This window comes from Mirounga leonina, unplaced genomic scaffold, assembly GCF_011800145.1.
Source record: "Mirounga leonina isolate KUSES-001 unplaced genomic scaffold, KU_Mleo_1.0 Mir_180, whole genome shotgun sequence".
NCBI lineage: Eukaryota > Metazoa > Chordata > Mammalia > Carnivora > Phocidae > Mirounga > Mirounga leonina.
The window spans coordinates 28,096,575-28,112,345 of NW_023270469.1; the positions used below are offsets into that span (position 1 = coordinate 28,096,575).

The following is a 15,771-nucleotide window of genomic DNA, read 5'->3' on the forward strand; positions in this document are numbered from 1 at the left end:
TATAGCTAAAATCCAAACCCCACAAGCCAGCTCCGACTTTACTGTGTGCAATGCGTTCCAGTTCATTTCCTTGTCAAAAAATTGTGGTGATCCGCTAAACTGATTTAAGGACAGTTGAAACGTCCAGTTTGTACTTCAGTTAAAATACAACCTGAGTACCTGATACGAAATGATCTCCAAAGTCAAGTCAAAAAATTAAAAATAAAAAAAAAGGGGGGCAAAACATAGAATAGTGTGTATGCAGTTTGTGACCATTATTGTTTATTTCGAGGGGCACACGCGTGTGTCTCTGGATGAAGACTCAAGAGACAGTCACACTGGGTGACCCATGCCTGTCCGTAATGCACATAAGATGATAAGCAGTTGGAGAAGGGCCGTGCCTCGTTTATTCCTACATCACTAGTACTAGCTTCAAGCCTGGCACACAGTAGGTGTCCATAAAGGCTTAATACACTGTACTGAATTCAAAAGAACACTCAGCGAGGCTCCCCAACTTATTTATCCACCCACCCTTTTTCCTTTCTTCCTACCTTCCTTCCTTTCCTCATGAATCCTTCACTAAATACTTACTGAAGACCTACTATGTGCCAGGTGCTGGGATGGTAGTGGTCCTCGCCTGGTTTTGCTCTATCTCAGAATTGCTTGCAGCCCTGGTCTGCACTTTATTTGGGTTCCTCCTTGGGGCAGACACTGTGTCTTCAACATGCAGACAGGAGGTTCCATGTCAAGCCTTTCTTGACAGATTTCAGCCCCACTGGCTGCCGGTCCCCTGCCACTACCTTTGCCCTCAATGGCATGACCAAGGACTCTAGGGATACCAGAGATCACCCTGATGCATGCCACTTGCCCAGTCACTTGTTTAATGAGGCTTCTCACAAAGTCCCACTTGCCTGATTACAGTAGACTGTTGCCTCATGACCCCCAGTGAACTCGCCCCTGGGTTAGTCCCCTCCCACACTGACTCTGGGCTTTACCACAAGATTTGTCTTGGCCATTGGGCCAACAGCAAGCATGATGCAAGCAGAGATGGGAAGAGCTACTTGCACACTGGGGCTTGTCTGCCTGGAACTTGCTCTTGGAACTCGGCCGCCATGCTGCGAGAAGCCCAAGCCACTTGGAGAGGTTTTGTGGAAACAACCCAAGACGCTCTGGTTGATGGCTCCAGCTGGGCTCCTAGCCAGGACCAACTACCCATCCGTGAGTGTGCACCATCTTGGACATTCTAGCTCAGCCAAGCCCCCAGATATGGAGCCAGGCAACATCACATGGAGCAGAAGACCCACCTATCAGATCTCAGTCAACCCACAGCATCATGAGAGGTACCAAATGGTTCTTTTACATCACTATGTCTCAGGCTGTTCTGTTACACAGCAGTAACTAATCACAACACTGGAAAGACCATTTCTCACCTATAGCCTCATTAAGACAGTGGAGCTCCACATGGATCCCACAGGGTCCAAATGGGGTTGTTCTGATGTTCCCCGGGCTCAGAATCAACATGGGCCATGAGATGTGTGTACTCCCCCCGAGGGACTGAAGCCAGGGGCGGGGGGAAGGTGTCACCCAGGTCAGAATGCCGACTCTGGAGGCCCTCCTCCCCCACCATGCCCCTCTTCCCAGGAAACCTAGACCCTTGCAGGCACTCAGTACTCTCCTGGACAAAGTGCATGGATTTGATAGTGATGGAAATGGTTATATTCCAGAGAAGGGTGCAAATGTGCATCCACTTTTAGGCCAGAATTTGTGATTTATCAAACACATGTCAATAGGTCACTTGAGGCTTTTTCCCAAGACCCTTGGGGTGTCCCAATCCCTGGGAGCTTTGGTGGAGAAGTATGGAGCCCTGATGTACCCCCTCACCCCTGGATGAGGGAGTCCTGGGCTTCGGGAAGGGAAGGGACTTGTCGCGGGCCTCCCAGTCAGCCAGTGGCAGAGCCGGGATGGGGGCAAACCCAGGCTCCGGACCTCCACTCCTCCCACCCTTGCTTTTTGCTGACCATCTAGTGACAGCTAGAAAAAAAGATCTTCTCTTTCAGGACAACGTCCCAACTTAAATAGAAACAAAGATATTACCTTTCCTGATGTCTTCACTCCTTTCCAGAGGCTAAAAAACAGGATGACCACGACGACCATCAGACAGAGTGAGAGTTGCCACTGGGGCAGGCCGATGTCATGGATCCCGCTGCTCTCGTGCAGGTGCAGGACGCCACGCCTGCCCAGAGGAGAGGGGAGGGGGCCGGGGGGGCGGGGACGGTGTCATCAGACAGGATGACCGAGGCCATGGCCGCGGGCCAGTCCCCGAAAATGCCCACCGATGGAGACTGGCCTTGGGCTGCGTCAACCCCTGCCCCGCATTGCGTGGGCCTGCCCTGCTCAGTGGTGGCCAGTCCCGGGGACGGGCCCGCCCTGGGCCAGCAGAGCAAGTCTTCCCCTCACGTCTGTTTTCGAAACAATAACACAAACCTCTTGAATGCCACCAGCACGCCTGGTCCTAGGGAGATGGCGGGGAAATAACAGGAAAAGTCCCGGCCCTTCAAGTGCTCACAGCCTAGAGCAGCGGAGTGATAGGGTAATTCTGACCTGCCCCCCAACCCCGGGGAGACAACGGAATATTCGGCCAGGTGTGGAGACCTCTTTGAAGGTCATGAATTAGGGAGGGAGGCTGTGCTCCTGACATCTGGAGGATCGTGACCTGGGACATCCTACAACACACAGGACAGCCTCTAACAACAAAGAATTATATCCAGTCCCAAATGTTCATGTTGCTGAGTTTATACGTGCCTGTCTAGGGACTAAGATGAGAATAAACGTTTCTTCTCTTTGGGAATGGGCACTAAGTTAAAGGTACGCATATCCTGTGCCCCAGCAATCCTATTCCTGGGTATGTACTCGACAGAAATGTGTATATATGTTCACCAAAACACGTGTTCTAGAATGTTCACAGCAGCATGAACCACCATCACCTCAAACTGAAAAAATACTCAAATACCCATCGACAGTAGAATGCATCAATTATGATACATTCATAAAATGGAATATCAGGAGGCAACTAGCTCTCTGTGGATGGACCTCTCACGAAAATCCTGTGAGAAAGAAGTCAAAACCAAGGGGCGCCTGGTGGCTCAGTCGGTTAAGCATCTGCCTTCGGCTCAGGTCATGATCCCGGAGTCCCGGGATCAAGCCCTGCATCGGACTCCGGGCTCAGTAGGGAGTCTGCTTCTCCCTCTCCCTATGCCTCTCCCACTGCTCGTGCTCTCTCTCTGTATCTCTGTGTCTCAAATGAATAAATAAAATCTTAAAAAAAAAATGAAGTCAAAACCAAACCCAAAGAAGTCGGTACTTTCTAATTCCACTCATATAAACTACAATAGGCAAAACTAACCTGAGGAGTTAGAAGTCAGGAAGGGCATGTGCTCCCGGGGTGGGGACGACGGGTGTACAGAATGGGAAGGGACACTGTAGGAATTTCTGGGACACTTGCCAGTTATGTTTCTTGATCTGGGTGCTGGTCACATGGTTGTGCTCAGGCTGTGACATTCCTGAACCATCCCTCAGTGACATGCACTTCTTTTTTTTTAAAGATTTTATTTATTTATTTGACAGAGAGATAGAGAGAGAACAAGTAGACAGAGAGGCAGGCAGAGGGAGAGGGAGAAGCAGGCTTCCTGCGGAGCAGGGAGCCTGATGCGGGGCTCGATCCCAGGACCCCAGGATCATGACCTGAGCCGAAGGCAGCCGCTTAACCAACTGAGCCACCCAGGCGCCCCAGTGACATGCACTTCTTGACAATACTTATAATATGAAGTATCCTTCGATAAAAAGTGGGGTATTTGAAAGTAAGGAAAACAAACAAATAGAAGAAAAATGAGGTTTGAGACTACTGGGGTTCCTCATTCAATCTTCAGTGAAGAAACAGTAGAATTGCACAGAAAATGACCAGCTGCTAGTTAGAATCTAATCCAAGTCATTAGGATCAAACCGAAGGTCAAGTGAGACCAACTGATACAGTAATAGACCAGGTCCCAGGGGAGGGAGGAAACCCCTCCCCACCCCCACTCCCCACACAATTCTGTATCCCTGCAAGACAAAGAAAGCAGAACTGTTGCCCTGGAAGGGAGACAGCCTGGGAAGGTGTCCCCCTGCACCCAGATCATTTGTCCCTCAGTGCATCTTGGGCCTCAGCTGCACACGATGCCTTGTGTGGGGGGCTTACATTCTAGCACCAGAGGCAGCATTAAGAGCACAATCACAATAAAGTGTGACAAGGGTTGGGAGCTGAGAGCTTCAAGGGCACCCAGAACCAGTGTCTACACCCTGCACTCAGAGGCGACAAACTACCAATACCCTCCAAGGCCCCTGCTCCAATGTCATCTCCTCTGGGAGGCCTCCATGATCACCCGTGGCAGGGATCTTTCAACCCTTCCCATTCTTGTGGCTCTTGGCTCATTTCCCAAGCCACTCCTGCTCCTGCCACATGAGGGCCGGCTGCATGCAGAGCTCTCCCTAGGGTAAGGAGGTGGATGAGCCATCTCTGGGTCCCCAGTGCTAAGCCCGGGCCTGACGGTTCGGTTTGTTAGCTCAGAGCAGATTGTTGGATCAGGAACACCTGCTCACAACCTTTCTTGCTGAATCCAATAATCCATCTTCTAAAAAATGAGACCCAGGACCCACCTAAGAGGAACCAGGGAGCCTCCCACAGGCCCTCAACTTCTCTTAGCAGCTCCTCCCCCAACCTGGAGGCATCCTCTCCCTTCTGTCCAGGTCCCTCACACTGTCCAGGATGACTAGTGTTAAAGGCTAAAAGTAGCATGATATATTGTCCTTCCCTAGAGGAGTGCTTTAACTCAAAAGAACAACACACTAGTGGCAAAACTTTGCACGCCCACAGTGGATAAACTGGGGGGGAGGGGTAGTCAATTGTCTCTCTGCCTGTCTGTATCTCTGTCTCTCTACCCCCCAACCACCCCTCCTCCCTTCCCTCCTCTTCCCCCTCACCCACTCCCCCCAAAAGAGAAATTCAAGGTACGGAGAATGTCACTTGGGAGGCCTATCAACTTCTCACCCTGCACATTTGAATCACGCAGAGATCTTTTTAACAATTCCTGATGTCTGGGCCCCACTCTCAACCAATTAACTTAGATCCCGTGGGGGAATGGGCCTGGGCACCAGCATCTTTTAAATTCCCCAGGAGATTTTCCTGGGCAGCCAAAGCTGAGAACCTGCCCCCCGCCCCCCGAACAATAGGTCTGCCCAAATTACAGGTTTTCTTTAGAGCAAGAGTCTTCCAGAAACTGTCTTTACTTTCCTGGCAAAATAAAATTGGCTTTCTGTGCCTAAGGGGAAAGAAAAGGCTCAGAGAGACTCATAAAATGTGGGCTTGGACTATTTTGTATGCCTGGGGATCAGAGGAGCCCACAGAATCAGAGGCAGGGGGCTGTGCTCGCTTGGAGCAATGCATTAGACCCTGGAAGATGCTGGGCTTGTGAGGAAAGTGCACCCTGAGTCTGGAAACTTGGTTAGCTTATCCTTGGGCAGGTGACTGCATTTGAGGAGGCCACCACTGCCCTTGTGCGTGAACTCATGCGTTCATTTATTCATCCATTCCAAATTGAGGTCTATTTGCAAGAACGTGAAGGCAATTAGAAGAACATGGCCCAAAACGGGGGTCAGACAGACCTGGGCTCCCACCCTGGCCCTGCCACCGGCGACCGGCGGCCTGAATCCTTCCTCTGATTGCGCAAACTCATTCTGCACGTCTGCAGTGAGGCAGGCAGGCAGTGCTGGGGGCCAGGGAACGGCTGTGGACAAGCAGGTGTGGGCTCCAGCCACATGGAGCTCCCGTGGGGTTGGGGGGTGGGCACAGAAGCTGGTGCAAACATTCCCCATCTTGAGCCCTTTCCTTTCTCAGGAAAATGCTTCTAATGAGGATGAAATCACAGAACCTGAGACAGTACCTAGAACTCAGGATATGCTTCACAATTACTATATGGTAATAGTAACTATCACGAGCCAGTCCCAGCCTTCAAGGAGCAGCAAAGGAGCTAAGGAGTGCCCCCAAAATGACTGAGGGAGTTAGCCCCAGGAAGTCAGCCGGCAGGTTCCCGGGGAGGGGGGTGGCTGGTACCTTCTCTGCCAGGTGTGGGGGAGCAGGTGAGCTGAGAGGAGGTGCAGAGGTGTGGCAGAGGGAGAGAGGGACAGAGGGGGATGTGGATGGGCGTATGTGTCTGCAGGTGAGCAAGTATGAGTGAATGGGCAAAGCTGTGTGGCCCAAAAAGGCCCACATACCCCTTCCCCGGACGGCCCCCATCCCTGAGGCCCCCCACCAGACGTTGTAGCTTTAAACCACCCACCTGCATCTGCCCCATGCAATCAACTTCTGGGTCTGGCCCTCCTAACCCTGCCTCCTGGTCTGCTACCAACGTCCCCACCCTTTCAGCCGTGTCCCAGGCCAGACCCACATTCTCTTCCCCCTGGACTGTTACAGAAATCTCCCTGCATCCCCACTACCCAAGTCTCTCCACGGCCCCTTAACTCCAGTCTGGGCTGCTGTAGAACCATCCATCTGACTGTCCTAATCGGTCCCTCTCCCACCCGAGTCCTCAAAGGCTCTTTATCACCTCCATCAGTGCTTCTCCCTGGGGCAGTTTTGGCCCCAGCTTCCCAGGGATGTTCGGCAATTTCTGGGTTGTGACATCTGGAGTGGAGGGAGATGCTGCTCCTCTCTCGTGGGCAGAGGCCAGAGATGTTACTAAACATCCCAAGTGCACAGGACAACCCTGCCCCAACAGAGAATTTCCTAGCCTGTAATGCTAAAAATGTGGAGGTTATGAAATCCTGGTCCAAAGGATAAAAACATAAGCCTTCCAGAACCTGAGGCCTTTCCTAACTGTCCCCTACCCAGGGCATCCCCTGTCCTAGCTCACCATTCCTTGGACTCCTGGCCATGGCCAGCCACTCTCATTTCTCCATCATCTGAGGCTCATGTTGCTCTGGGCCTTGGAACTTTCTGTTCCTTTCCATCTAGAACACACTTCCTGGCCCGATTTATGTGCCTGGCTAGTGTCAACTCAAAATGATGCCCTGACTTAGGCTCTTCTCCTATGCCCTAGAGAAAGACAGAAGGGGCTGGGGGGAGAAGGATGGGGAGGAGGAAGGTAGGAGGAGAGGGAGGGGGAGGAGGGGAAAGAAGAGAAGGAGAGAGAAGGAGGAGGAGGAGGAGGAGGAAAGAAGAGGAGAGAAGAGGAGAGAAGAGGAAAGAGAAGAGGGAAGAAGAGGGAAGAAGAGGAGAGGAAGAAGAAGAGAAAGAAGAGGAGGAGGAAGAGGAAGAGGAAGAGGAAGAAGACGAAGACGAAGATGACGACGATGAAGAAGAAGAAGAAAAAGAAGAAGAAGAAGAGAGGGTGGGCCTATCCAAAAAGATAGAGAACCAGAATCAGGTCTGAAGCCATCTGACTCTTCATTCTCCTTCTTCATTGTTTTCAATGGGTTGAGGGTTGAATGGTGTCGCTAACCATCTGGCCCATTTGACTATTAAAATGATGATAAAAGGCACTGGACCCACTGTACTTGGCCTGAAACTTGCTAAAATGACGCCAGTGTCCAGCCAGAGGGTCAAAAGGTCCCCACGTGCATGTGAAGACCAGGTTCATGTTCTCGGGGCTCGCCTAGATATTTCGCCAGTGAAAAGGCAGGACTCCTGAGCGGATTCCCAGGAAAAGAAATGTGAACCCAGCCTCTCTCCCCAGCAGGCTCAAGCCTCAGGGGTTAGCACAACTAACTGGGGTTTGTTGTACTTTTCCAGCAGTTTAATGAAAATGAATCATTGTAAAGTATATGGTCCAGGTTTTCCGAAGTCTGCGGGCCAAATGGGCTCAGTTTCTTCCTTGACATTTGAGCCCAGAGGATTCGCGCTGGGGTGGAGGGAGACTTCTCTGCCCCACCAGGGACAGGCAGGGGGTAGACGTTTTCTGCGTCCCGAGCATGTTCACCAAGGGTGCCCTTTTACAGATAAAGTTACAGAGCATCAGCCTTTCTTTTTAGCTGCTGGCTGCTTGGCTTCAGGCCTGGGGTCTGGGGAGAATAGCGGTTTTGTTCCCTTGGATGATGTTTTCAATCCATCATCAGCCTAAATGAGTACAAGATGGCAACAAAATTGGCCAGCAGGCTCTGGGGAAAGAGAAAAAAAGGACCTGGCCTCCTCAGGGTTGGCATTGGGAGTCCTACTTGCTGCCTCCCTGGATTGAGATGGGGTGACTCTTTTAAAGCAGAAACACTGAAATAAAAGGGCCATGTGCCATTAAAAAAATCCAGTAGCGGCTCCTGACTTAGTGACTTCGAAGAAAAGGCAGCTCAAGGTGAGAAAGAGGTGCATAGAAGGGCTTCTGCCCGCCCACAGAGACTCCAGTACGCAGGTCCCAAATGGATGGAGGAGGAAGACAAGAGAGCCTGGGGTGCAGGGTGGGAGCCTTGGCCCAGACCACCTGGGCTGGGATCCCAGCTCTGCCCCTTCCTTAAAAACCTGACTGACCCACCACCTTCTTATTTGGGAGATAGGTGTAATTTCGACCTCTGCCATCTCTGCAAACTAGGTGGGGCTGGGTGTGAAGAGATGCGTGGTGCCTGGCTCGTGTGCTGGAAAGCTTGCGGGGACCGGGGCCGGGGGTGAGCCCTGCGGAGCACAGAGCTGCTGAAAGAAGCCCCGGATGCTGCTCCCCACCCCAGGCCCCCAGGCCCCAGGACCCGCTCACGGAAGAATGTCATCTTCCTCCACCACATTCTGCTCACAGCTGAGCCAAGCCTGGAAGAAGTTTAGGGCCGTAGCTGAAGTAATCTGGGTCTCAAAACCCAACTGGCCTCTCTCTCCTGCTGGGTGGGGGTCTCCGCTGGGGCAGGCCTGCTGGCCATTTAGACGCCAGCAAAGGAACCAAATAATGACTAGACTAGAGACGACCGACACTATCGTTTTCCATTTTAATTTACAAGGACAAGGGTTGCCAAGAGCAAAAAGAAAAATCCTGCCTTTTCCTTTAGCGTGAGATGATGAAGGGGAGAACGAGGAGCCAATGGCCTGTATCAGCAGCACCATCCTCCTCTGCTGCCTTCTGGTCCAAACCACACTCATAAACTACGGAGGCCTAAAACCTCCACCTGTAAGTTCCCCAAAGGTTCTGGAATTTTCTGAGGCCCCACTCCTCGGTTTCCCACGACAGGACCCTGTTGGGATGTCAGCCTGAACCAGGAAGAATCTCGCTCTGAGACAGGAAAGCAGAGTAGCTATGACATCAGAGTCTCCCGAGGAGCTGTTCATAAGAGTCCCCATGCCCTGGCTGCACCCAGACCCACGAAATCAGGGTCTCTGGATATAGGGTCCAGGCATCTGTGTGTTTTAAAGCTCGCCACGTGGTTCAGAATCGCTCCACTGGGCTGGGAGCTTGGCCTTTCCTCCCAGACTGCCTGGGTTCAAACCCACTTCAGATGCCACCTCTAAACTGCATGATCCTGGACAAGTCATTTCCTGCGTGGGCCTGTTTGTTCCCTCAGGCATAGAACAAGAATAATTCTAGACCACAGTGGTCAGGATGAAAAGCCACGGTGCGCAACGACAGGGACATATCCTAAGCCAGACAAATGTGAGTTGTGACTATGACAATGTTTCTGAGTAATAATGACCATTGATAATGGCGAGAATGCAATACAAGCCAGGGGTTAGGAGGACGGCAGGCTCTGGATTTCACTGCCTAGCAAGGCAGGGGCTGGGGTGAGGAGAGGGGTGCTCGTAGGGGCAAAGTGGAAGCAGGTGCTCACTCACGGAGGTCTGGGCCCGAATCTGGGCTCGACACAGCATGGGCCGTGGGGGCCGTGGGCCAGTGCTTCACGGTCTCATCTGCAAATGAAGCTAATGTTCACAGCCCCTTCGTGTGTGCACTGAGGGAAAGAGTCACAGAAACCTCATGGGATGGGTGTGAGCTTCCACTGAAGTCATGCATCCAAGAAAGTCAGCAGAAAGCTGGATGCACATCGTGAGTGAGGAGCTGTTCACGGGACAGCAAGGGAGACAGGAAGGACACTGCTGTGAGAACAGATGTTCACTGTAAGTAACAGCAATGCTTCGGTCCTTGGGGGCCTGCAGATGTGCTTCGAATCTGATGACAACGATGGACCCTCTCCCCACCAGATTCCGAAACCTACATAGTTTTGCAGGTGCCTGCTGGAAATCCATAGGATACACAGAGGGAGGGAGGAGGGCATGCAGGGTGGGGAGCCTTGGCAAATTTGCTGCAAGGGCTCATGGAGGGTCGGTGTGGGTCCTGAGCCCCTAATTCCCCTGAGCTCCAGGAAGCAGCAGACTTTCCAGAGGCCACTTTTAACCAAACCGTATCTCCTTGGCCCCATCACCCTGAGATGGCAGGGGTGGAAACTGGCCTAAAGGAACCCTAATCTCCAGATAATCGGGACTCACTCCCAGGTCCTTGGGGTAGAGAATCTGTCAGACTGATGGACGCTGGTCCTAGCATTCTGTCTTTTATGAATCTATTTTATCTCATCCTCTGGACCTCAACTGTCCAAGGTGGTAGCCAACGGCCACATGCAACTCTTTAAAGGTAAATTGATGAAAATTAAGTAACATTTAAAAATGTAACTCTTCGGTCACACTGGCCACGTTTCCACGACTCCACTGGCCACATGGGGCTCCTTCACTGAACTGCACAGATAGAGAAACTCTAGACCAGGAATCTCCCAAGTCAAATCCATAGCCCCCAACTCAAATCCAGGCTTGTGGCCTGTGAGCTAAGAATGGTTTTTATCTTGGGGCGCCTGGGTGGCTCAGTTGGTTAAGCGACTGCCTTCGGCTCAGGTCATGATCCTGGAGTCCCAGGATCTAGTCCCGCATCGGGCTCCCTGCTCCGTGGGGAGTCTGCTTCTCCCTCTGACCCTCCTCCCTCTCCTGCTTTCTGTCTCTCATTCTCTCTCTCTCAAATAAATAAATAAAAAAAATCTTAAAAAAAAAAAAAAAGAATGGTTTTTATCTTTTGAAAGGATAAAAGGAAATAAAGCAGAATAGGCAAGAGACATAGAAGGCCCTCAAAGCCCCAAATATTTCCCATCTGGTCTTTTATAGAAAGTTTGCCACATCCTACTCCAGACCACGTGCACCTTGACAGTGAGGTCCCAGTGGCATTTCCCTGTCCCACGCTGCGGCTTGTAACAGGACTTCCTGCCTATCTGCTGACACTCGTGTGGAGATTGTTAAAGTGGGGATCCCCCCCCCCAACCCAGGAATAAAGACAGTCCATGCTCCATTCTCAGGAGCCTGCCGCCGCCATGCAAACATTTTCCACTAGGTGGCTGAAGACAAGTTGACCATCACCCACCTCAAGACATAAAAGGATAGACTAGAGGATGACAGGATTCAAGGGAACCGCAAAATAAATGTCAGTGGTTCTGGATTTAAAACCACAGAATAAAATAACCATCCACGAGCCTGTACATACATAAATGAGTGAACGAGGAAATGCAGATCAAAACCACCATGAGAGGGGTGCCTGGGTGGCATAGTTGGTTAAGCGACTGCCTTCGGCTCAGGTCATGATCCTCGAGTCCGGGGATCAAGTCCCGCGTCGGGCTCCCTGCTCAGCGGGGAGTCTGCTTCTCCCTCTGACTCTCCTCCCTCTCATGCTCTCTCTCATTCTCTCTCTCGTAAATAAATAAAATCTTAAAAAAAAACAAAAACCACCATGAGCTATCAGAACCTCCTACCTGTTAGAATGACCACCATCAAAAAACAAGACATAACAAGAGCTGAGGATGAAGAAAAGGGACCCCTCATGCACTGGGGTTGGGGATGCAAACTGGTGCAGCCACTGTGGGAAACAGTATGGAGGCTCCTCAAAAAGTCAAAAATAGGGGTGCCTGGGTGGCTCAGTCGGTTAAGCATCTGCCTTGGGCTCAGGTCATGATCCCGGGGTCCTGGGATCGGCCTCATGTCATGCTTCCTGCTCCGTGGGGAGTCTGCTTCTCCCTCTTCCTCTGCCCCTCCCCCTGCTCATGCTCTCTCTTTCTTTGTCAAATAAATAAATAAAATCTTTTTTTAAAAAAAAAGCTAAAAATAGAACTACCCTATGATCCAGCAATTCCACTGCTGGGTACTTAAGTGGAAACACTAACTCAAAAAGATCCCTGCACCCCTACGTTCACTGCAGCATTATGAACAATAGCCAAGACATGGGAACAAGACATCCACGGATGCATGAATGTATAAAAATGATGGAGTGTGTTTGTGTGTCCGTGTGTGTGGGGGGGGAGAAAGTGACACACACACACACACCATGGTATATATGCACAATTTCAGCCATAAAAAAGAAGAAAATCCTACCATTTGTGACAACACAGATAGACCTTGAGGGCATTACGCCAAGTGAAATAAGTCAGACAGAGAAAGACAAATAATATATGATCTCACTTATATGTGGAACCTAAACTTTAAAAAAAAAAACCCAAACTCATAGATAAAGAAGATCAACTGGTGGTTGCCAGAGGCAGGGGTGGGAGTGGGCAAACAGGGTGGGGGGGGGGTCAAAAGATACAAAGTTCCAACTATATAATCAATAAGTCCTGGGGATGTCACATACAGCAAGGTGACTCCAGTTAACAATACTATCCTGTATATTTGAAAGTTGCTAAGAGAGTAGATCTTGAAAAGTTCTCATCGCAAGGAAAAAAATTTGTAATTATGTGCGGTGATGGATGTTAACTGAACTTACTGTAGTCATCATTTTGCAATATATATGTGTTTCTAATCACTGTACACCTGAAACTAATATAATGTTACATGTCAATTGTATCTCAAAAAAATGAATTAATGAGTGATCGAATGAATGAATAAATAGGGGACAACTCTTCCTTACAAAAGAATTCCAATCAATTAATCTAGGGGGAATGATGGGAATAGAAAAATCACCATCAGACAAACGCTATCATAATCATCTTTGCTTGCAAGACTCATTGAAGGATGCTCAAGAATTGTGGGTCGAAGTATGATGAGAAACAAGATATTTAGATAACCTCAAGTGGCTCCACGGAAGACATTTGTGAATGACGAAAGGAATAATGCTCTCTCCACACAGAAGGAAGCTGGCTGCTATGGTCTTAGCCAAGCCATCAGGGTTAACGTCCCTGTAATAAGAGACTGGCATCATGTACCACCCCCCGATCCAGCGCACTGGAAAGGACGTAGCACCATCTCTACAGTATTCTTGTCCAAAATGCCTAAACTCAGTCTAACCGGGAGAAAAGAGCAAACCAATCCACACGGAGGGCTCTTGTACAGATGACACTCAAGGGAAGACCCAAGACTTCCCACAGATTGGAGACTAAGGGGAAGCAGATCCTGGGCCGGAAAAGGACATGAGTGGGAAAACTGATGAACTTTAAAAAAAGGTCTGAATTTAGCAGGTTAGTTAACAGCATATGAACATTAATTTTCTGATTTCCATCACTGCACTCTGGTTCTATAAGGAGCCAAGTGGGTGGAGGGTATACAAGAGCTCTGTGGGTTACTTTTATAACTTTCTGTGTCTAAAATGGTATCAATATAAAAAGTGTCATTTTGGGGCGCCTGGGTGGCTCAGTCATTAAGCGTCTGCCTTCAGCTCAGGTCGTGGTCCCAGGGTCCTGGGATGGAGCCCCGCATCGGGCTCCCTGCTCCGCGGGAAGCCTGCTTCTCCCTCTCCCACTCCCCCTGCTTGTGTTCCCTCTCTCACTGTCTCTCTTTCTGTCAAATAAATAAATAAAATATTTTTTTTAAAAAAGTGTCTTTTTAAAAAGATGTTCTGTCTTCTACTACCAGTCGGTGACTCTCACGCACACGTGGTCCAAATACCTCTCCTGAGGTGCACGTAGCTGGCCTGCCTCCTGCCTCCCAAATTTCACTCACAAGCCCCAGCTCCTCACCCCGCTGGAATCCCAGAGAGACAGCAGCATGGGGCCGGCCAAGAGACAGCTTCGAGGTCAGTTCCGCTCGGGTCCAAGCTACACCTCCATCGGCCGAGCCCCTATACATGTCCCCTTGACTGGCTTCATCAGTTCTCATGTCACCTCCTCAGAGAAGCCCTCCCTGACCACCTGAACTAATGCTCCTCCCTCCCCCCAACATCCCTTTCTACCACATACCTGGTTTTAGTTCCTTAAGAAAGCACTTACACTCCCGACAATGTGTTTCATTTCACGTAGGGCACGCTGACTCTCTAAAACGTTCTTGCTTCCCTACCTGCTGACTCGTGCATTTCTCCCCAGCCCCACTCTCCCGTGAACATGGGGCCCGCCACTGCCCTGTCCACGGCCGGATGCTCAGCTCCTAGCAGGTGCTGGCTGCTCAGCACACCTTACAAACCAGGGCTGGGGTTTTTCCTTAGCCTTTGGGGTTGGTGTGCCCATTTGAATAGGACACGCGGCTGATGACTTACTCATAGAACTCCGCTGCGGGCGTGAACTTGTACTTGGAGTACTTGGTGTGGTTGCCCAGCATGGAGCTATTGAGGAGCTTGGGGTCAGTGCAGTTGGGGCTGTTCCAGGAATGGCCGCAGTCAGTCCAGGGCAGTTTGAGGGTGAAGGAGGAGAAGAGGTAGTAGAGCGACCAGGCAATGATGACGTTGTAGTAGAAGCCAACGTAGATGGCGATGAGGATCACGGCGTAGCCCACTCCTGCGCGGGGGGCAGAGCGGGCTCAGGCGGGGGCTTCCCCAGGCCCCATCCCAGAGCCTCTCACGTCTCCTGGGGAGCCAGCTCCGACCATGGCATGACCCGACCCCTCCGCCCCTCCTTCTCCTTAGCCCAACCCGTAGGCCGTGGAAACCCACCAGCCCTTGGCCGGAGTGCTCTCTCTGGCCCCTGGAGCCCCTCGGCCCCCTCATCAGGCAGGCCAGAAGGGCCAGGCCCTCACTGCCCCCAAGCAGCCGCCGGATGTAAGTACCAGAGTGGATGAAGGCACTGGAGTCTGAGTATCCCGCATCCCTCACTCCTGGGGCGGAGTAACAGTGAGGCCCACTAATGCTCTCTCCCCGGGGGGATGAGCCCCTGGCCCACGGTGGAATGAGCTTGATGACACACCTTTTACTGGCTGACTCCCCTTCTCTGGGTCCTACAAGTCCTTCCTAGAATCACCTCCCAAAATAACTCCCTGCACAAATCCTTGTCTCAGGACCTGCTTCTGGGGAACCCCAAACAAACTCCCTGATGAGCACTGGGCCCTACTTTCAACCATCTGCCTTGGGCGTGTGCCAATCCCATCTGCCTGAAGATACAGGGAGCTCCTCTTGGGCTAGCTAGTTCTAGGCCTTTGCCTCGAGTAGACATTTCTTCCTGCCTGTGCAGCATTGCTCTAAGGGAGTAGCCTCAAGCATTCTTAGCATGTGAGGTTTGGGTAAGGCTAATCCCTCACGTCCTTAACCTAGCTATAGGCACATGCCTCAGGCCTGGCCACTCAGACTTCTGCTTGCCCAGAGCCACAAGGACTGGTTGATAGAGGGGCCTATGACTCAAACGAAGCCAATGAGAGTCCTCTCTGGGATCTTTAAGGATGATAGAAGGTGTCTTTGATTTCTTGTGTCACTGTTAAACTTGGTAGGAGGTCATCTTGTTGTTGCCGATGGCCCATTTTGCTGGCACCTGAGAAGAACATGCCTGAGATGGATGCTGACGCTGACTTCCGATGGAGAGAGGTGAAGAGAGATTCCAGGTCATCTTATTCAAGCACCTGGATCAAGATGCACCCGA

The 15,771-nt window shown here is 51.0% G+C and overlaps 1 protein-coding gene across 1 annotated transcript in view; it reads right to left on the bottom strand.

The window, feature by feature from the left end:
• Positions 1–15,771, bottom strand: part of SLC6A2 (solute carrier family 6 member 2) — a 46,575-nt gene that overhangs the window by 17,464 nt on the left and 13,340 nt on the right. The window contains exons 4-5 of the mRNA XM_035025188.1: positions 14,463–14,700; positions 2,074–2,212 (exon numbers count right to left, since the gene is read on the bottom strand). Coding sequence (XP_034881079.1) covers positions 2,074–2,212; positions 14,463–14,700 — 377 coding nt within the window. The remainder of the gene's footprint in view (positions 1–2,073; positions 2,213–14,462; positions 14,701–15,771) is intronic.